This window comes from Pongo pygmaeus, chromosome 1 (genome assembly GCF_028885625.2).
Source record: "Pongo pygmaeus isolate AG05252 chromosome 1, NHGRI_mPonPyg2-v2.0_pri, whole genome shotgun sequence".
Lineage (NCBI taxonomy): Eukaryota > Metazoa > Chordata > Mammalia > Primates > Hominidae > Pongo > Pongo pygmaeus.
Window position 1 is genome coordinate 213,612 of NC_072373.2, and position 22,001 is coordinate 235,612.

A 22,001-nucleotide genomic window follows, 5' to 3' on the forward strand; every position below is an offset into this window, starting at 1 on the left:
AAAAATTCTTTTAATTTTTGTTTTTCCCCTAAGCAAACAAAAACTTAATAATAATAATAATAATGGCATAGGAATTGCTTTCATAAACCCTAAAATCTGTTATGACAATTACCAAAAGGCAAAAGAAAAGACCTGCACTGCATACAATATTCTGTTGGAAGAAAACATTTCCTTTAGACCTTTAAGAAAACATTGTTAGCATCAGGCAACAACAAACAGAACTTGAGGAAAAGAATTTGTATAAGCTGAAAAATGAGCTGGAGAGCATTACTATTTCTCACCCTTTAAAAGTGGAGAGAAAACCAAAAATGGCAAGATGCAATAAAATTTGAACTTTTGGTTAAAAAAATTAAAATCTTTTATAATTGAGAGTAAATCAATCCCCTAAGAAAATTTTATCATTCTAACTAATTAGTGTGTGTTTTCTTTTTTTACTTCAAGCCCAATCTCTAGATAGACTATCATAATTTTATTTTAATTAATAGACAACTTGATCATATAACAGTTTTTTTAAAAAAATCCTCTTACTGTCACTTATGCAGACCATTCACGACATGCTTGAATGTTCTAATTCTTTCTTTTTTTTTTTTTTCTCCTGAATATCTCTCTTTCTTAAACAACCAGTCATTTTATTCTAGGACTAAATATACCATACAAGATTCTTTCTCATATAAAATTGTTTCTCTTTAAGCTTCTTACCAAAAAATACACCCAAAGGGGTGAATGGTGCCTTTGTTCTGAATTCTTTAAAGGGGTTCAAGTCACTAGAATTCTTCTCTAGATTTTGTAGTACTGCATATGGCAAAGGGGGAAGGAGGTACAGTGTGAAAGAAAAGTGAATGAAAAATATTTGTTTTCTAAGACAGGAAGCAAGCTCAGAAACCAAGCACGTGTTTGTTTTTTTCCCTTCTTGTGCAGTGGAGAGGAATTTTAGCCAAATTAGAGAGGCTTTGTTACCCATAATTTGAAATTCTCACTCAGATTTGACCAAATCAGGTAGAGTTGGTCAAATCTGATGGAAGAAAGTCCGGAAAAAACAATAAAAAACCCCAACAATATGATTACTGGGCACTCTAATGGTAAAGAGAAATTAGGAACAGCTGGTTGTTAACTTACTTAGGGATGGGTCTCAGGCTGAAGACAGCCTCTACCATCCTAGAGTCAGGAATAACACTCAAACTCACCTTCCCTGTTGGGAGTGAGCTCAAACTCCATAGAGGAATTACCTGCCTTGCATCATCATGGAAGCAAGAAATCTTGCCTTCCTTGTTGGAAGCAAGTAAAACTTCAAAAAATGGAGTTGTACGGCAAAATAAACTTTAGATCTTAACCAAATTTTGGGAGATCAGGTATTCTCTGTGAAGCAGTATTGTTTGTCTGGGGTAATACCTGACGTTCATTGCCTGACACCAAGGAAATCAAGGACACAAACACACCAGAGTGAGGTTAAGTGTGGAAGTTTAATAGGCTAGAGAAAGAAAAAAAACTCTCTCTCCAGAGAGAGAAGGGGTTCCAAGTGGGTCTTCTGGTTTCATGATGAAATGCACGTGGTTTTATGGATTAGCTTGAGGAGGCACAGTGTGATTTACACAGGAGATGAGAGATTGGGAGGAGCAGGTGTGCCATTTACATAGCACACAAAGAAGCTGGTGGTCCCATCCTAATCTTTTATTATGCAGATGGGTCGTCTACCTGGCAGGCACCATGTTGTCTGTTCCTTTACTGTACATGTGATTGGAAAAGAAAAGGGAAGATGGAGCCTCCATGTTGAACATGTCTGGTCCCCAGGTAGCCTTTTCCTATTGGCACAACTGCCAGCACTCACCCATGCAAGCTTCTAGCTTGCTTTTCTATGTCTGCAGCTTGATTTTTCAGGCTGCTCTTTGTTAGAAAAGAAATGATTTGGGGTCTGCTTTTTATTAAAAGCAAAACCTTGCTGAGGACTCTCTTACCCTTATTAACTGCCTAAATAATTTCTTTCTAGCTCCTGTATCATCTGGAGGGGGTGCTCCCAGACCTCAGCAAATTGTCCTATTGGTTTGAGCCATAAAGTTAGCTCATGCGGGTACCAAGCACCAATAGGAGATTTTTCAAAGGTCAAGGGGCATCTCCATTCAGAATCCCTCCATGGTTAACAAAATGTGAATCCTGTATATCTGAGACAGGTCTCAGTTAATTTAAAAAGTTCATTTTGCCAAGGTTGAGGATGCACACACAGAAGATAGCCTCAGGAGGTCCTGAGGACATGTGCCCAAGGCATTCAGAGCGCAGTTTGGTTTTATACATTTTAGGGAGACACGAGACATTGAGCAACATATGTAAGATGAACATTGGTTCAGTCTGGAAAGACAGGACAACTAGAAGCAAAGGCGGGACAACTCAAAGCAAAGGCAGGACAACTCAAAGCACGGAGGGAGCTCCAGGTCATAGGTAGATAAGAGACAAATGGTTACATTCTTTTGAGTTTCTGACTAGCCCCTCCAAAGACCAAATGCAATCAGATATGCATTTATCTCAGTGAGCAGAGGGGTGACTGAATAGAATAGGAGGCAGGTTTGCCCTAAGCAGTTCCCAGCTTGACTTTTCCCTTTAGCTTAGTGATTTTGGGGCCCCAAGATTTATTTTCCTTTCACAAAGTCTCCAACTATTATTACATTAGGGGTCTATCTCTCCCTTTAGCTCTAATTGTATTTGCTTTACATTAGTGCTCCAGTGTTGGGTGCATATATATTTATAATTGTTATACCTTCTTGCTAAATTTATTTCTTCATCATTATTTAATGATTTTCTTTGTCTATTTTTATGTTTTTTGACTTAAAGTCTATTTTGTCTGACATAAATATAGCTATTCTTGGATGCTTTTGATTTCCATTTGCATGGAATATTATTTTCCATTCCTTTACTGTCAGTCTTCATCCCATTGGTGGCATTCATGGGTGCTGGTGTTGGTGGTGGCAGGCTCTCGGCAGGTGATTCCTTTAGCCCTTGGGCAGTATGTGCAGGTGTGAGATGACACTACCAGTAGAGTGGATGTGTTCTGCAGCAGAAGCATCAAAAGCCCAGGCAGGTGGCTTTCAGGGTCTGGGGAGCACACACACCAGTCTTCTGGCTCCACAGGATATAAGGGGCTGCATAGGCTCAGCTGCCAGGGTCACAGTTGCACAGCTATAATAGATCTAAGTTGTGTCTTTATGCAGCAGCACTCTGGGTACCTGTGGTGGGATGTGGATGAGACCCCAGGGATGGATGTGGAGATGAAGGAGCAATTGGGCCCCTGGACAGGATGTACTCTGGTGATGGCTCCACTCCCAAAATGGTGCCATGCTGCAGCCCTGGGTCCTGGGACATTGGGGGAATCCAGCATAAATTCTCTCTCTGGAGTAGTAAAGTCATGTGGACTCTAGTCAGTACCCTATACTAGACTAAGGGACTGTGAGGGCTGAGGGCTCTCCTGTAGCTATGACTGCAGGTGTCTGGTGGAAATACAGACTTCTGGGCACCTCCTGCTAACTTGTTCTCCACAATGGGGAGGGAGTCCCTCCTGGCTCCAAGCATATCTCGGTAGGCTGCATTGCTTACCTCTCTATGCTGCCATCCTGAGTTTTTGTGCCTCAAAGTTTCTTTTCTTTGAATTTGAACACTATCTGCTGAATTCCAGTGTTCTTCCTTAGACATTCTAGTCAATGTGTGTTTATCTATTTGTTACTTTGGTTCTTCTTTGTGGAGAAGGTGACTGCTAGGCACCTCTAGTTAGCCATTTGATTTCTCTGTCTTCTTTTGAGCTACTGACTCTTAAAAAAATCTTTTTATTGTGGCAAAATATACATAGCATAAAATTTGCCATTGAAACCATTTTCAAGTGTATAATTTAGTGTCATTAAGTACATTCACCACGTTGTGTAACCACCTCTACTATTCATCTCTGAAACATTTTCACAATCTCAAACACAAACTCAACACATTAAATAATTGTGCTTATGCTTAATTTTCACTCAATTATGTACATTTTTGATTCTCTCCCTATTTATATCTCCCTATTTTTATCTTTATAAGATATAAAGATATAAATGAAGAGCAGCATGAAATTGCATCAACATTCAAGTTTGTTGTGTTCTTTTTCCAGCTTTTCTTCTACTGCCCTATATAATTATCATCCTCTTTAAAATACATATGATATTGCAACGGATTCATTTTTAGAAACTGGTTTTCAAACGGAAAAGCTTATAAAATCTCCATAACTGGCTGTGGATATTGCTGCCGTTGCTGGTTTTGAAACTACATTTTCTCATAACCTCTTGTGAAATTTCTTCAGGACACTAGGCAGATGAAGCAAGCTTAACTCAGTAGGGTGAAATATGTATTGTTTTAAACTTCCCTAAATGTATTTATACTTCCCTAAATGTATTTTAAACTTCCCTACATGTATTTAAACTTCCCTAAATGTATTTCATCCTACTGAAATACAAATTTCAGTAGGATGAAATATGTGTTTTAAACTTCCCTAAATAAGATAAAAACCACTCACCACAAAACTCAGTGTACAATGTGACCTAAACTAATAATTCTCATGTTTTTGCCTCTCATCATGTGGGGACTACAGGTCTTCACGAACACTGGCACTTCTGAGTGCAAAGAATAGAATTAGCAAAGGAGAGTTATCTGGACCATAGTTTCATCTAATTGTTGATGTATTATTTTAAGGTGTTGCTTTTCTTAAATAGCTTAAAAAGGGAAAAGATTGCATTTAGCCATTAAAAGTAAAAAGGAAAGGTAACAAAAGACTGTTAACGTTTCCAAAGAAAATATACAAATGGCCAGAAATCCCATGAAAATATGCTCAACATCATTAGCTACCACGGAAATGCAAATCAAAACCACAATGAGATTAGCCAGGAATGGTGGCATGTGCCTGTAGGCCCAGCTATTTGGGAGGCTGAGGCAGGAGGACTGCTTGAACCCAAGAGATTGAGGTTACAGTGAGCTCTGATTGCACCACTGCACTCCAGCTTGGGTGACAGAGTGAGACCCTGTCTTAAAAAAAAAAAAAACAAAAAAAAAAACCCACAACGAGATGATACTTTATACCTCACAGCCCAAGGTTGCTCACAGTCCCTAAGTGTAGTATAGGGTGCTGCCTAGAGTCCATATGACTTTATTATTCCAGAGAAAGAATTTATGTTGGGTTCCCCCAGTGGCCCAGGACCCAGGTTGCTGCAGCATGGCACGTTCAGGAACGGGACTGGAGCCACCACCAGAGTACATCTTGTCCTGGGGCCCAATACTGGGATGGCTACAATAAAAAAGACAATAACAAATGCTGGTGAGGGTGTGGAGAAATACAAAACCCCCTGCACACTAATGGAAATATAAAATAGTGCAGCTACTTTGTAAAACACTGGCAATTTTACAAAAAGTTAAACAGAGAGCTACCATCTTATTCAGAAGTTCCACTTCTAGGTATATACCCCAGATATCTGAAAACATGTAAACGCAAAAACTTGTACACAAACGTTTATGAAAACAACATAACAACATTCATAATTTTTTTGTCGACATATTGAATTAGGGCCCACACTAATAACCTCACTGTAACTTAATTACCCTGTAAAGACCCTATCTCCAAATGAGGCAGGAGAATAGGTTCTGGGGGCAGGAGAATAAATAGGGTCTGGAGAAAGGGAACTTAAGGCCAATTCATGCCAAATCAAGGAAAAACTCCAAGGTCTAGGGGCAAGGAATCTGAGGCCAATTTGTGCTAACTTCCTAAAAGAGAAAACACCAAGGTCTGGGGGCAGGGAATCTGAGGCCAATTCGTGATAATTTCATAAAGCTGGATCAAAAGGAAAACACCTGGGTCTGGGGCAGGGACCCTAAGGCCAATTAACTTAAACTTCCTACAGCTAAACCCAAAGGAAAAACCCCATCTTCCCACACCGATAACAAAGGCTCAAAGGCTACTCTCCTTACCACCTCCCCGCTCCACCAAGGCTCACAGCGAAAGGGAGAGTGCCTTGAACTGCCTGAGGGCCAAGCAGGGACCATCCCTTCATGTGCACAGGTTGCCAGTTCACCTCAGCCTCAGCCACAGACCAAATCCTTCATCCAGATGAGGGGTAACCCATAGGAACCTCAAAAGAAGTACTTGAAGCCCAGAAAACCTTGTAACTGGGTCTTTGAGTGGCTTGCTGGGACCCTCTCCCACCCTGCGGAGTGCTTTCTCACTTTAATCCCTGCGTTTGCTACTTTGTTCCTGTGTTTCATTCCTTTGTTACTTTGTGCATTTTGTCCAATTCTTTGTTCAAAACGCCAAGGACCTGGACAACTCACTCAAGACCCTCCTTCCAGTAACACAAGCACAGTCACATCTGGAGGTACTGGGGGTTAGGTCTTCAATATATACATTTTTAGGGGCAACATTCAGTCATAACAACCAATAATGCTTAGTTTACATGCTTCTATTAGTCTATCCACATGTGTAAAAGTTGGGTACATGAGCTGCCAAATATATTCTATTTCTACACAACAATCAGGAATGTTTAGAGAAGGTGAAAATTCAAAGACTGGGGACACCCAATTGGTGAAACTTCAGGTCAGAAAATGGAATTTTGAAAGTGCTTTTTTGTGCTGAGTTGGGAACCACTGACTGAGGAGAAGTTGCAGAATAGTTGTCTATTGCTTTACATTTGGGAGGGTGATAATGAATAAAAAACAAGCCTGTAATCTCTTGTCCGCACACATTTCTAGGGACAGAAGATGCTCTAGAATTTGAGGAGATGAGGAGTGTGGCTGATTCTACATGACCTGTTCATCTTCTCAGTAGTTTTAGCTGAAATAAAAACTTTATGTTGACTATGGCACATTGCCTCATTAGTCGTTGGGGTTTGACAGGTGATTTCTTTCTTTCTGTTTTCTTTTTTTTTTTTTTTAAGACACGGAGTTTCACTCTTGTCCAGGCTGGAGTGCAGTGATGCAACCTTGGCTCACTGCAACCTCTGCCTCCCAGGTTCAAGCGATTCTCAGCCTCCTGAGTAGCTGGGATTACAGGCATCCGCCACCATGCCCAGCTAATTTTTTTGACAGCTGATTTCTATTAAAAGTCTAAAATCAATAAATGTTGCCCCTAAAGGTGAAATCTATCATCACATAGTACTCCATGTTGTTTTCCATGTTTGAAGAGTTACATAGAAAGCCTCAAATAATAGAAAATTGCCATCTTAGATCAAGAATAAGAATCATTCACCAACAAAAATTACCAAGCACCAACTAAGTATCAGCATCACACGTGTTAAAGATGCAAGCGTGAACAAGCAGATGGAAATCTTACCCCATGGAGCTCACAGGTAGGAAAAGCTACAAGATTTACTTATATCAAAATTAATGGCATTTTAACCAGAAAAAAAATCCCCCAAATTGAGTGTTAAATGATAGACCTTGGACCAATAACAATAAATATGACAAAAATGGGTATCTTTATATAGAAGTTATAGTATATGTTTACATACATGTTTTATATACATATGTAAGTTCATATACATAAGTTGTATATATGTATGACTGTCATAAAATGCTAAGAAGAAAACGTTCAGATGTTAATATATGAATGTTCAAAGGGCTAGACAAATAGTTCTTACAGAAGACTCGCAGTTGGTAAGTAAAAGTGAAACCTCTCCAGAGTGAAACTGCTTCCTGCCTTGGCCTGCCTGTGACCTGCTGATAACTTGGGTTTCAATTTATGAGGATAATTGGCAGTTGTTCAGACCTTCACATGAAGCCGCCTATGCTATGCCAGGGGTTATAACATGATAAAGGCTAGAATGGAAGGTTGGTGAGGACAGTGGGGGCAGGGCCAGGCATTCTGCAGGCCCCCAGGGCACTCCACCTGGGCCTGGCTCTTCTGCCTCTACACTCCCAGCTCCTGCATCCTGCTCTCAGTACCCTTCACCCACCCAGAATCGCAGGATTCTTGCTAAAACTGGACAAGGCAGAACCACATGGGAGCCCCAAAATCAGGGCCTAGTTGAGAAGAAAGCTGAGAGAGAGAGCCTGAAGTAGAATTTGGTCCAGAAGACAATCTTTGTCTGACTGGGAGAACAAGGAGTATGCCACTCTCAGAACTGAGCCCAGGAGCTGGGCTGATGGGAGGGTGGCCATGGTGCCCCCCTGGGGAGTGCTTTCGTCTGGAACATGGAGCAGAATGTTGTTTCTGGCTCCAAGAATGATCTCAGCTGCCCTGAGAGAGCGGGATACCCACAAGAAGATCTGTGGGATGGTTCTGAAGCCAGAAGGTGCGGGAGGTGATAAAGACAGTGAATACCCTTGTGCCCGATAAGTGTCTTGGGCTCTCTTCTGTTTTTCTGCAGGAATGGTGTCCCCAGTTGGGCCGCTGGCAGCTTTGCCACAGTAACAACAGGTAAGCCCAGGTCTGTGCTCACTGGGCCGCAGTTAGTTTGCTGAGGACCTGTTTGGGGAAGTAGGAAGTTGGCACAGAGGTAGGCGGTCCCAAATTTAATATCTTTCATTTTCTATTCTCCATGTGACATAAGTGATGCAGACCCTGGCTTTCTACCAGCAGTGGCAAAACAGTTCATTCTGCCTGACGATCCCTCCTTGCTGAACCCAGCCTGCCCTTCAGGCTCCAGCCGCACTGACAGCCAGCTCAGGTAGGCATCCAGCATCACTGCATTGCAGCAGGTAGTTGGATTTAACTAGCAAAATTTTAACCAAGACTACATGGTAAGTTTGGCTTCCTGTCCTGAAATTCCTCTGCCAGAAACTATCCTTATTTCTGGCCACCTCAGCTGGTCAGAGTTCATGGGTAAGTATTATTAGGAAGAAGGGGAGAGGTTTAATGGGCCAAGAAAAGAAAAGAATCATAAAATGTATAGCCTTGGACCATGCTTTCTGCATGGGCATGGGGACAGAGCACTGTTCTGGGAGGGAGATGCTGATTTTGCTGTTTTCAGAAGTGGGGTAGAAACCATGTCTGCCATGGGAATATGGCAGGCTATGGACCCAAGAACCCCTTCTTATTAAAAAAATTCAATCACACAGGATTATCATTGTATTAAAATATGGTCATAAATTTCCCCTAACATGTGGAATAGTGCCAGATAGCAGGACCTGTCAGTGGGACTGATAAGGAAATAGTCTAGAGCAGCTGATGAAGGCAAAGAATACTTTCAGGTATCTGCAGATAAGATAAGAAAACCTCAATGATGACTACTGGTGGGTAGATTTGCTGTGGTTTGTGGGCTCCATTTTTCATGGAAGGAGAGGCTACATTTCAGATAGAGGTTAGTGAAAATGAAGATGCTATCCTTCTTTCTATACAACCATACAAAGGACTTTATGGGGAGTCTCCGATCTGGAGGTCCAAGCCTCTGGGGGCTTCTGGATATCCAGTCACCCTGTGAGACGTCTCCTCAGTTGAGATGGTGGAGGAAAAACACAGGGTGTGCACTCGTCTTATATTCTTGCTCCTAGATGTTCACTTCCACACTGGCATATGCAGAGCAGGTTGACTGGCCCCACTGACCTTGTTCCACCAACCACAAACTCTTGCCTATTTTTGCTCACATGTTGCTAATACGGACAAGGGAAGTCCACTGCTATGTGCCTGCACTGCGACAGGTGTGTCATACACATACTGTCTCCATTTCCATCCTGAGAAGCAGGCATTGCCATCTTCCCTGCACATTCCTGAAACCAAGGCTCAGACTAATGGAACAGTGTGTCCAGGTTCACACAGTGCTCTGTGACAGAACTAGAGACAGGACTCACTCCAACGCCTGTTCTCACTGTGCTCAGCCAGCCCCTCTCTATGCAAAACGATCTTTTCCCTCTTTTTAAAGAAAGCAAGAGACAACATTTTTGTCTGTTATCTTGAAGTTATGATGGAGGCTGAACAGGAGAAAGCTGGAATGAGGTTGCAGGTTGTTCTTGGTTGGGTATCATATATATTGTCTCTGCCTGGTTTGGCTTAAGGTTATAGAAAATGAAACCTGAATTTCAGAGTATAAAATAAATCTTTGCCATTTCCTGAAAACCTGCCTTCAAGAAGGAAAAGCAGTGGGTCCCTGACCCCTCCTCAGTTGTCACACCATGATATTGCAAGATTTTTGCAGGCTTTTCCTCCAACCCCTGGCAAGATGAGTTTCAAGGCAGGTGGGGTGGGACAGGCTGGTGGTAGGGGAGATGGCTCATGAAATTCCACAAGGCAGGGAGTCTGGGATCCCTTCCTAGGTTGGGGAAGTCCGTACATCTTCTTTGAAAGGATAATTGATGACAGAATGTTTAGAACGAATGCCCAAATCTGTCTAGCAAGTCCTGGCTCTGTCATTTTGTGGGGCCTGAGCAGAGTTCTGTCTGGAATGGAAGCTGGCATTTCCCACCCGTTTTGAAGGGCATCTTCTACCCTAACCTTGTCTGAGGGGTTAGTGGGTCCTCTGGCCTTCTCTGAGTGCATGTTTCTGTCTCCTCTGCAATTCTTTATCGACTTTGTTCAATAAACAAGAACCTGCTATGTTTGCTGCCCCACTTCTCGGCATCGTGCTGTGCCTTTGCAGAGATTCCAGCAAGGCCTTGCTGACCTCTACACCTGTCCTGGGCCTGTCCCTCTCCTGCTCCTCCATGCCTTGGCCTCTGAGGCACCTGGACAGCCCTGTTGCTCCTCTCCTGCAGGCCTGACACCTTCTTTGTCAACACTCAGCCAAAGGAGACCCCAGGAGTCTCTTTCCTGCCCACTGTAGAGAATAACCACAACATCCTGAACTTTCAGACTGTGCAATCAGGATTTCAGTGCCTGGCAGGAGAGTTTATTGCCTTTTATGGCTAGATATATCAACTTGTCCACAGATACCAATGAAGAATGACATATGTTGTAATAAGAAATTCTCAAAGTTTGCTTATAAAGGTGTTTATCTTATCTCCCTTGTCTCCCATTTCAAACAAGTAGCCTGGGATAGAACTTATGCCCTAACAATAGATCAGCAAGAAAATAAAGACAGAGGGAGAAGGAAAATGGGGTAGAGGGAGATTCCCAGTTCCTCATCTGGAGAAATATAAGCAGGTCATAAGAGTTGATTTTGGGAGGAGAAAGGAAGGGATGGATCTCATGAGAAGGAGATCTGGGAATTAGCATTGAGGAACAGCTGGACAATGATATTGGCTATGGGCTAGAGACATACCATCTCTTTAATCCCCGCAGAACCCCGGGAGGGAGATTTGGTTTAGAGTACAAAACAGAGGCCCAGAGGTGTTGTGAAGTACTCCCCTCCACCCCCTGCCGTGAGGACCACTTTCTCCTAGGTCACGTTCTTTCACAAGTGGGCTTCCGACTAACATCTCCACTGCCCCTTGAATGGTGACAAGCCGGCTTCAGAAAGATGAACGTAGCAACATGCAAGAAGAACAGCAGGAAGCAATTAAAGAAATCATGGTTTGGCATAAAATACAACTCTGAACTTCCTGGTGGCCAAAAACTCTTTTATCTAAGAGTTCATACTTCATATTATTCGAAAAAGGAAGCAAGCTGTTTCTTTGAAAGAGAGGCAGTTTCCCCCCTCTGACACTTAATTCTAGAAGAGATTTATCATTTGCAGTCTTCCACAGCAATGTCTAGTTCAGTCAACGATATCGCCGTTACAACTGCCTTGCATTTTGTGTCTGTTTCTGGAGCTGGATGCTTGATAAATGCCTATGCAAGACCCAGCATCAAAACTGTTGTTGAAGGACATGTGACTGGGTGGTTCTGAATTACAAGCTGTTCTTAATTCTTTTTCTTTTCAAACTTATTTGCTAAACTCACAAGAATCTTTTTCCCCAGAGAGTTTTCTATTGGGCGATCAGAGGGTCAGGAACAGTTGTTCTCATAGTACCTTCCTAGACCAGTGCAATTTGCTGCACTTAGGTTTGTGTCAAGATGATATTGATCTGTAGCGCTTAATTATTAGGCCACCTGAATTAGAGTGCTATAAAAGTAAGTGAAAGAAAGGGGTAGGGAGAGAGCCCATCTTCAGGATTTTTCTCCTTTTCTAAGTCTCCTTTCCTCTCTAGGTGAGAACAGTTGCCTTCCTCTCCATCTCAGAGGCAGTCCCTTCACAAGAAGATCTGAAATACTTGAAGGTGAGCATTTCCAGTGTGGGTGGTAATACCCACGTCAGGGTGGCTGGCTCTTTGTGGGAAGGTGACTTCAAAACTGAGAAATTTGTGTCCTTAGCTAATGGGGTGCTTGCTTTGAGATGCAACAGCCCAGATCTTTCCAGCATGTGCTATAGTAGGAGCCTGGGCCCATATCCCTGACTCCTTCATTCTCACTTGGGTCTTCTGCAGTGAATCAAAGGAGCCATTATGTCCCTGTCCTCCAGCCTAAAGAGTCTCCTCACCGTCTGTGTCCTCGCTGCTTTTGTTTCCAGCACTGTGGGTAAGAATGAACAGATGCCTCTTTCTGCCAAAGATCTGAAAGTTGAAGATAGCAATAAAGTCCCTTAGAGAGCAACTGTGGGTCATGTGGGCCTGCAGGGACCCATCCAGCCCCACAGGGACCAGGTTTCATGGGACTTTGATTCCCAGGGATCTCTGGCTATTGGAAACATCAACTATGACTTGACAGTTTTCATTCTTGAATTATTTTTTGAACAATATTTATTTCCTTTTAGTAGAGAGTTACAAATGTGCACAATGTGAACTTGAAGAGTGTAACAATGACAATAAGAAAACTTGTGATCCCTCTCACGGCTGCTTCAGTGAAAAGAAAGAACTTAATACGACAGGTAGGCCCCAGCCACCCTGCCCGAGCTGCTGGATGCTCAGGGTAGACAAAGGAGGTGCTTAGTGTGAGGGGTTACTTTGTTCAGAAACTTGATGTATCTCCTCATTCCTTTATGCATCGTCTCTTTTATCCTTTCTTCCTAAAATAATGTCCTGCCAGGATGGGGCTAGGAGAGTATGGGGGCAGGAGGTGGCAGGGATGGGGCACTGTGTGAACACAGGGTGTCCAGGGAAAGGTCTAGGTGGTCCTGGCTCCTACACCAATCTCGTGGGGACCGTTGAGGCCTGACACTCCCTTTTTAGCAAATTCTAACATATTGTCCCTCCATTGGTTTATTCTATGAAATGGACCAATGCAAAAGCAGTCTTTCGGAGAAGAGGAAAGACTAAAGACACATGGAGTGGGGACCTGAAGACTAAAGACACATGGAGTGGGGACCTGCAGTCCTTTAATACTGGCTGCCCATGGGGCATCACTGCCTCTGGCGCAGAGAGAAAATTCTTGGGGTTTGGTTCTGTGCAGGGCAGCGGCCCCAGAGTATCCTGAGGAAAGGCTGTTCTTCAAGCAAGTGTGATCCAAAGGCCTTCTCAGCCACACTGGGGGATAAGCACACATTTGGGTATGGCTATCAATGCTGCCAAGCTGAAGAGTGTAACAAAGCGGACTTCCAAGGTGAGGACCAGCTCAGCTCTGTGCTCTCCCTCCCTTCCTGCTCCTACTCCCAGTCCATTGATTTTAGCCTCTGCCTTCTAAGAACCAGTCCACAACCCATCTTTCTGCTTCTGAGATACCCACTGACGTTGCTTGCCAATTGCTTGTCCTTCTTCCTGTGGAGCATCACGGATAGACACCAGTCCCTCTCTGCACGGGAGACTGAGTGACAGTGGGGGACACTGAGTGACAGTGGGGGAGACTGAGTGATCCTTCTTCCTTAGACACCAGTCCCTCTCCTGAGTGACAGTGGGAGACACTGAGTGACAGTGGGGGAGACTGGGTGACAGTGGGGGAGAATGAGTGATCCTTCTTCCTTAGACACCAGTCCTTCTATTGGGTGACAGTGGGGGAGACTGAGTGACAGTGGGGGAAACTGAATGATTCTTCTTCCTTAGACACCAGTCCATCTCCTGAGTGACAGTGGGTGGCAGAGATTGGTTCAGGGATTTTCTTTAAATGTGAGTCGGTCGATTTAAATAATTTTCTCTTTGATTCCCGCTGAAAGACTTGTCCGTCCTCATCTATGTAATTCCTCAGTCCTTCAATCGTGTCTTTTTAGACCACAGATTATCTTCTCTACCATTATTTAAATACTTGTCTCCAGCCAGGGCAGAGAGGGGGTGATTCATGAAAAGGGAAAATAACACTGAATTCCTAATAAATGTTTTTTATTACTTTACATGGAAACGTCTAATACCTACAATCCTCCTCCCTCCCCCCACACCATCCTAGCTGTAACTGTGTGTGTGTGTGTGTGTGTGTGTGTGTGTGTGTGTGTGTTTGGAGAAATCCTAGAATAACCATGATCCTGGGGATAAATAATGAACTCTTTTATTTTATCTGCCTATTCCTTAAGATACATTTTTTCTCTCTTCATTCAGTGGCTCGGAAGTCCTCAGCTCCCAATGGCATTACCTGTCCTGCCTGCTACAATGACCAGGGTTTTACCTGCCAACCAACTGACCTCGCCTGTAAAGGGGAAGAGAATAAGTGTCTTGAGTTTGTAGGCACAGGTATCACTATTTACCCGAGCATTTTGGTGTTCATTTTCCTAAAAGGTGTAGTATATTATAAGCCAATTATTGCTGGATAACTAGTTACCCCAAAATTTAGAGCTGAAAACAACAAAGGGTTATTTTACAGTTTTTGTGTGTCAGGAATCTGGATGTGGCATAGCTGGATGGTTCTGGCTCAGGGTCTTTCATGAGGTGGAAATTAAGGTGTCAGCAGGGGCTGTGGTCATTTGGATGAAGGGTCTGCTTTCAAGCTGGTTCACATGGTTGTTGGCAGGCCTCTGTTCTTCTCCTATGAGCCTCATAGGTGCCTGAGAGTCATTTGGACATATCAGCTGGCTTCTCCCAGAACAAGTGATGAGAGAGAGAGAGAAAGAGAGACAGAGAGAGAAGCTATAGTTTTTAATAATCTAATCTCAGAAGTGACACATCATCAATTCCACTCTTGGTCACACACAGATCAAGCCTGACACAGCATGGGAGAGGTTTATGCCAGTGCATAAATACCAGAAGATGGGAACCACTGGGGATTATTTGAGAGGCTGACTGGTACACACAGCAAGGTGAGCTACAGGGCCAGGTGCTTGGTTATCCCTCTAAGGTTTGGAGGGAGACATCTGGAAGGAGAAAAAAGGAAAAGGGAAGAGAGGAGAAGAGAGAACGTAATTGCTTCCCATAGCTAGGACTGATGCTTGAGGGGGACATGTATCACTATGATGTCCTGAAATGAGCTCTCAGCTCATTGGCAATGAAGGGGGTGATGGCACCACAGTTCTGGTTGTTATCGTCACTACCATTATTGCCATTACCAAACCCCATGATTAAGCATTTAATTTTTACATGGTGTCATTCTGAAATCTATGGAAAGATTTGTAATTTTCCTGAGTAGGGAAGAAGTATATTTGTGGTGAAGGGCATATATACCATTCAACCATAATATTTTTCTTTCTAGATTGTACAGCTGGATGGGGGTACTGTCAGTTCTCTTCTGATCAATTTGTAAGAGGTTTCCTGGAATTAGTGGTGTTTTAGGAGCTGATTAAATGATGGGAGAGAGAATTTAGTGGGAAAAGAGACAAGTTATGCTTTCTTTGGAGGGGAAGAGAGGAAGATCTCAAAGGAGGGCCTGGTACTAGCAGGTGAAGGGCCCTTTGTCTGGATGTGTTGAGATGACTGAGAAAAATATGATGTCATGTAAGATACAGAAAAGGGTTGGAGCTGTTGATAGTGGGGCAGTCTCTTTACTCCATCTTATCATGGGGATAGCACAGGCATGCAATGAGATTTCACAGTACTAATCTCCCAAGAAACTCAGAGCCCTGGGGAGAAGAGATACAATCTTGAGAGGGATCTGTAATATTTCACTGTGGTTTCCCCAAAGGAAGCAAAGGTAAGGAGGAGGACACATACCACTGAAGTATTTTAGCCAAATGCATGAGGTCTGACTTCTTTCTAGCTTTTTTCCCTACATCAACAATCCCTCCCTTAGTCAGGACCCAAAGGCCCCAGTCTCAGTCATGCATCTGAGAGAGCAAGTTCCCTTTGGGGTCTCTCCTCAACTGGAGAGATGTTGGGACCAGAAGGCAATAAGGCTTGGTCCCTGGATGGAGCTGGAGCCACTGTTGATGCCTCTCAGGCAGAAGGCAGAAGGCAGGGATTCTGGGGCACTCTGCACACCCTTTTCTTCCACAGAGGATGCAGATAGGTTGACCTGAGGATGTGGGTGAGGAGGGGAGACAAGATGAGAGACAAGACTAACCCCTGGATCTTTGTCTTTGCAGTTAAGGGTGCCCAACCAGTATTTGGTATGGGTTGTGCAACTGAAACTGCTTGCAACTTGAGGAATATGGAAGTGACAAATGACGTAAGAATCCATACCTACTGTGTAGGCAGCGGTAGTGGAAGCCCCCAGCTGACATCCATCATCTCATCAATTCTGACTGCTCTCTTTCTGCTGAAAGTCTTGCTTTGATCTCTGAGGCACTTCCAAGCCCATCTACAAATATTTCTAAGCACTTCTGTAAACCTGAAAAAGTTGGAGACCTTGAATGTCTCCCTCCCTGCAACACTGCCTACCCACAACATCAGAGAATTAAAAAGCTGATATGTCCAGAAGTATGTGTGTGATTACTTGTTTGTACTTGAGGTTAAAAAAATCCTATTCACTCTTCTAATGGCTTCTTTCTTCAACCCAAGTAGCACATTTCAGAGGAAGTCTAAATGGCATCTATAAGAATCCCTGTGCTGCCATCTTTGTATGAATCGAACTATATCCTCAGCCACACATCCTGGAATGCACCTGTTTCCTGATATTCTCAATTCCCACCCTTGATCCTTAACTGCCTATTGCCAGGGAAAATTATTTTGAATGAATAAGTCACATCTGTGGGAGGGTCCTTTCCTGCAGATTGTAAAGTCACAGGTACAATGGACTCTCCCCGACCTCAGGATCCTGTGTGTGAAATTCTTGCCATATACTCTGGATACCTCTGCTTTCAAGGATGGGTGGGTATCAGGATAAAGGATGCAGGCAGAGGTGGTCTGTGAAGATAGTTTTAAATGCTAAGTTTAAAAGACGGAGGTGCATGCGTGGAGAGCCAAGAGGGCTGTGTCCTTACATGGCAGGATTTGGAACTATGGCAGCCACAGCAACATTTCATAAATGCCTGTGAACACGCAGGGGGTCCAGGTGAGGAAAAGCTTTTACAGGATTCAAACTTGCATGATGTTCTTGTGGTGCTGATCCCACAACTAAGTAACCCTGTGGTAGGCTCAAATTGACCCCTTGATTCTCCAAATTCCCGGCACACGACTAGACCACATCTCGCAGCAATTTTTGAGCTATATGTGGGCCAAAGTGAGTACCCTTCTCCAGTATCCTGGCCCATGGAACCCTTTCAGACCTGACCCTTTATGCTCTTTCTGCATCTGTTGACTGCGTGGGATGCACTTTGTGTCTGAGGAGGGCTAAGACTCAGTATAGAGAAGACTGGTCCTTAAGTTGCTACTTGGAGGAGATCCACCTAAAATAGTGTCCCAACCATGAATGCCCAATGTGGACCATTATGTGGGCAATAAAGAAACGCTTCTATGTTAACTCTCTGAAATATGAGGGGTTAGGGTACACCTGTTGGCCTGCCCCGACTAATCCATCTTAATTGCAATGGGAGGAGCGCAGACTACAAGGCAGAGACCAGCCAAAAGGGTTTTCTTGCCAGTTGCCATCTAAGAAGCGCAGTCTCAAGTAACACCCTGAAACTCATGAGTTATTCCTTCCCTGTGCCTGAACATGAAGATTTCTGCTTGCTTAAACTGGTCAGGGAGTTCAGAACAAACCCAGTTCACTTGCTCTGAGCCAGCAAAGGGGAACACTTATTTTAGCCTCCGTCATCAAGGTTGCATGACCACCCCTGCTGGGAAGTGCTCTGACTGCTTTTGCTGATTTTTCCAGAACAGAAATGGCAGATTCATGTTGACGTCTAAATTCCAACCCTCTTACCTCATTTGGGGGAGTGAGGCTATTCTTTAATGGAAATATTAGAAAGCAAGGAACGTGCATTTTAGACATGGAGTTTTCAAGTATTTGCATATTGTTTTCAGCTGTCCAGAGTTGATCCGGGAGGTGATATATGGGTCTTTGCAGTACTCTGCCTATCAATGAATAAGAATTAATTTCTTCTGTTTCTCACGAGAAGAAAGCTGAATTTCAATAATGACAAAAATTTCCTTTGTTGAGGGATTACTACATACCTGCCACTGGTCTAAGTGCTTTACATGTATTAACTCAGTTGATCCTCACAAAAGCTCCATAACGTAAGTACTGTACTATTTTATTCCCATTTTATAGATGAGGAAACTGAGGCACAAAGAGGTTACTAACTTGTCCAACTAGTAAATAGTGGAGTTGAGATTTGAATCCGATCTCTCTGGAGGTGAAATAATCAAGCTGCCCAGTTTATTACTTGTAGAAATTTAGACTTTGGTAACAATTCTTTGTTCATTTTATTAATAACGTATCAGTTTTCAATTGCTGCCATAACAAATTACCACAAAAGTAGTGGCTTAGGAAACAATTTCATTCCTTGTTCTGGAGGCTAGAGTCTGAAAAGAATTGCACTGAGCTGACGTGAACAGGGCTGTTTTCTCTGGAGACTCTGAGGGGAAAATCCATTTCCTTGTCTTTTTCAGCTTCTAGTGGCCACCCGTACTGCTTGGCTTGTACCTCCCTCCTCCGTCTTCAAAGTACATCATCCACTCTCTGCTTTCATTATCACATGACCCTAACTCCTCCTTCTTCTCTCTTATGAGAACACTTGTGATTACACTAGGCCCACCCAGATCATCCGGGATAATTTTCCCATCTCAAGGTCCTTAATCCATCTGCAATGTCTCTTTTACCATATAAAATGACATTCAGGCCAGGAGCAGTGGCTCGTGCTTGTCATCTCAGCACTTTGGGAGGTCGAGTTGGGCAGATTACTTTAGCCCAGGAGTTTCAGACCAGCCTGGGCAACATGGTGAAACTCCATCTCTACAAACAAAACAAAACAAAACAAAACAAAAAACCCCACAAAAGTTAGCCAGGTGTGGTGGCATACACCTGTTGTCCCAGCTACCTGGGAGACTAAGGTGGGAAGATACTTGGGCCCAGGAGGCAGAGGTTGCACCCAGAGCTGAGATCGCAGCCTTGCTCCAACCTGGGTGACAGAGGGAGATGCTGCCTTAAAAATAAATAAATAAGTAGGATAAATAAATAAATAAAATGACATTCAAAGATTCTGGGTGTACGGATATGGACTTATTTGGAAGACAATATTTAGCCACCACATAACCCATCTGTTTGCGAACAAATAGCGTTTTGTTTTTGTTTTTTTAAATTCTTGTAATGAAAGTGTAAACCAAAAATAAAATTCTAACCCCCTCAACCGACTAAATACACCCCTCCTCTTGGCCAATGGGATTCCAGAGAAATCTGACAAACCAGTTCAGGCCAGGATGAGAAGGGAGTGTGAGACATGCCTCATTATACTCTCCTGTCTTTGGAATTCAGGCCCAACTAAGCAGCATTAACATTAAAACAGAGATCGGCCGGGCACAGTGGCTCACGCCTGTAATCTCAGCACTTTGGGAGGCTGAGGCAGGCGGATCACAAGGTTAGGAGACTGAGACCTTCCTGGCCAACATGGAGAAACCCCATCTCTACTAAAAATACAAAAATTAGCTGGGTGTGGTGGTGCATGCCTGTAATCCCAGTTACTCAGGAGGCTGAGGCAGGAGAATCACTTGAACCCGGGAGGCGGAGGTTGCAATGAACTGAGATTGGGCCACTGCACTCCAGCCTGGTGACAAAGCAAGACTCCGTCTCAAACAAACAAACAAACAACAACAACAAAACATTAAAACAGAGCCAGACTCTCTGTAGCGATAAGATACCAAATTTCCACCTGTCTCCAGTATAGCATCACATGACAGACAGCAGGCCCTGAAGGAATCGAAGCATTTTACCCCAAAATAAATTTCTTTGATATATTTTGAAATGGCCCTGCAAAGTTGTCTCTTGTGGGGCAAATTTACATTCCTTAGAGAATCCCTTTCCCTTTCCAGGTCTTTTGCTGATCCTGATCATCTAGCAGGTTTTAATGGCCTGAATAGGAGACATTTGCCACCTCTTGCCTCCAAGGGCAGCCACCTTTGAGGCTTTCTGTACGTAATGAGAACCTCGGTCTCCACAACCCCTTATGTTAAGCTAGACATGCCTTTCTATTGATTCCAGGTCTTCAGATAATAACATAACTCTTTCAACCAACTGCTAATCAGAAAATCTTTGAATCCACCTGTGACCTGTGAGCCCCGTTTTGAGGTGTCCCACCATTTAGGACCGAACCAATGTATACGTCACATGTATTGATTGATGTCTTAGGTCTCCTTAAAATACGTAAAATGAAGCTGTAACCCACGCACCGTGGGCACGTGTTCTCAGGACCTCCTGAAGTTGCATCATGAGTCATGGCCCTCACATTTGACTCAGAATAAAATCTCTTCAAATATTTTTTTTTGTCAACAAAAGGTATCTATAAATGAGGACTATTGGAACTGTTACACTAAGGAAAATACTACAAAGCTGTGTTATACAATGGGTGAAGAGGAGGGTCACTGTACCAGGAAACTAATTTATGGCTGTGGCTGTCTTTGAGACGGAATTAGCACACACAAAGCACATACATCATCAACAGAACAAACCTTTGAGAGAGATTTATTATAGGATCTTTTTATATGGAACCCTGAACATTATGGATGATGTCCTACCAGATTTTTTTTTTTTTTAAGACAGGGTCTCATTCTGTTGCTTAGGCTGGAATGCAGTGGTACAATCATAGCTTACTGTAAACTCAAATTCCTGGGCTCAAATGATCCTCCTGTTTCAGTCTCCCAAGTAGCTAGGATTTCAGGCACACGCCATGATACCTGACTAATTTTTTATTTTTATGTTTTTGGTAGAGACAGGGTGTCTCTCTATGTTGCCCAGGCTGGTCTCAAACTCCTGGCCTCAAGTGATCCTCCTGCCTCAGCTTCCCAAAGCATTGGGATAACAGGTGTGAGCCACACTGCGCTTGGCCCTACAAGAAATCTGACAAAAATGCAGAACCAATCTTCTGTTGCCTCCTGCAGAAAAGAGTATGAAATATAATGTAGACCATTGCTCCAGGTAACTGAACACAATGCAGCGTGCTTGAGGGGCTTAAAGATGAAGGGAGGAATGATTTTCCCTGTCATAATCTCAGGTAGAGGCTGTTCTTCACTTTCCACAGACAGAGGCTCATGACCGCAGCTTATTTCTGGCTCCTCATTGCTCTGGCTCTTGGATCCTGAGACAGAGCAGGGGCCCCTCTTCGGGGTCTGTGGGTCCCCCAGGCATGGACATAAAAGAAATTCTTGAGTACCTTCAAGGAAAATTCCAGGTACCTAGCTAGCTTAGAAAAGTAAATGAACAATTTGATAAGCAAGAAGGTAATAGTAGTTTAAAACAATAGCCAAAGAAACTAGAGCCAGAAGATGTTTGGCTCCCTATAGAAATTAAAGATAATATCTTAACATATGTTCCTGAGCTATTTTTCAGAAACCTGGAGCCCCACAAAATGGAACTGCAGACACACAGACCTCAGATAAGGGAGAACTGAGGACTGAACTCTGATTGCCATTAGAAATTTCTTTCTGAGGGGCCTGGAGAAGGTCATACCCATGAGCCAGCACTAATATTTTTTTGTTTGATTTTTAAACAAAACTCTTTAACTATCGCAAATAAGAAAATCTTAGAATCTACCCCGACCTGTAAGCCCCACTTCAAGATATCCCACCAGTTTAGGTCAAAACCAATGTGTAACCTCCAGGATTGATTTACAACTTTGCCTGTAGCTTTCCTGAAATTTACCCGCTTTTTTTTTTTTTTTTAATGGTGTTTCGCTCTTGTTGCCCAGGGTGGAGTGCAATGATGTGACCCCGGTTCA

General features: G+C 43.3%; 1 protein-coding gene across 5 annotated transcripts in view; it reads left to right on the forward strand.

The window, feature by feature from the left end:
• LOC129032986 (protein RoBo-1-like) overlaps positions 1-16,604 on the forward strand; it is a 32,909-nt gene extending 16,305 nt beyond the window's left edge. For 2 of the 5 annotated variants that reach the window (XM_054480887.1, XM_054480882.1), the window contains exons 4-11: positions 8,361-8,410; positions 8,544-8,660; positions 12,055-12,123; positions 12,331-12,421; positions 12,657-12,770; positions 13,292-13,441; positions 14,365-14,496; positions 16,278-16,604. In XM_054480887.1, the coding sequence (XP_054336862.1) occupies positions 12,349-12,421; positions 12,657-12,770; positions 13,292-13,441; positions 14,365-14,496; positions 16,278-16,468 (660 nt within the window). In that variant the 5' untranslated portion in view covers positions 8,361-8,410; positions 8,544-8,660; positions 12,055-12,123; positions 12,331-12,348 and the 3' untranslated portion in view covers positions 16,469-16,604. Of the gene's footprint in view, positions 1-7,175; positions 7,341-7,734; positions 7,822-8,360; positions 8,411-8,543; positions 8,661-12,054; positions 12,124-12,330; positions 12,422-12,656; positions 12,771-13,291; positions 13,442-14,364; positions 14,497-16,277 lie in introns of those variants that run through there. The other 3 variants (XM_054480890.1, XM_054480897.2, XM_054480903.1) reach the window with 3 other exon arrangements.
• The last annotated feature ends 5,397 nt before the right edge of the window (positions 16,605-22,001 follow it).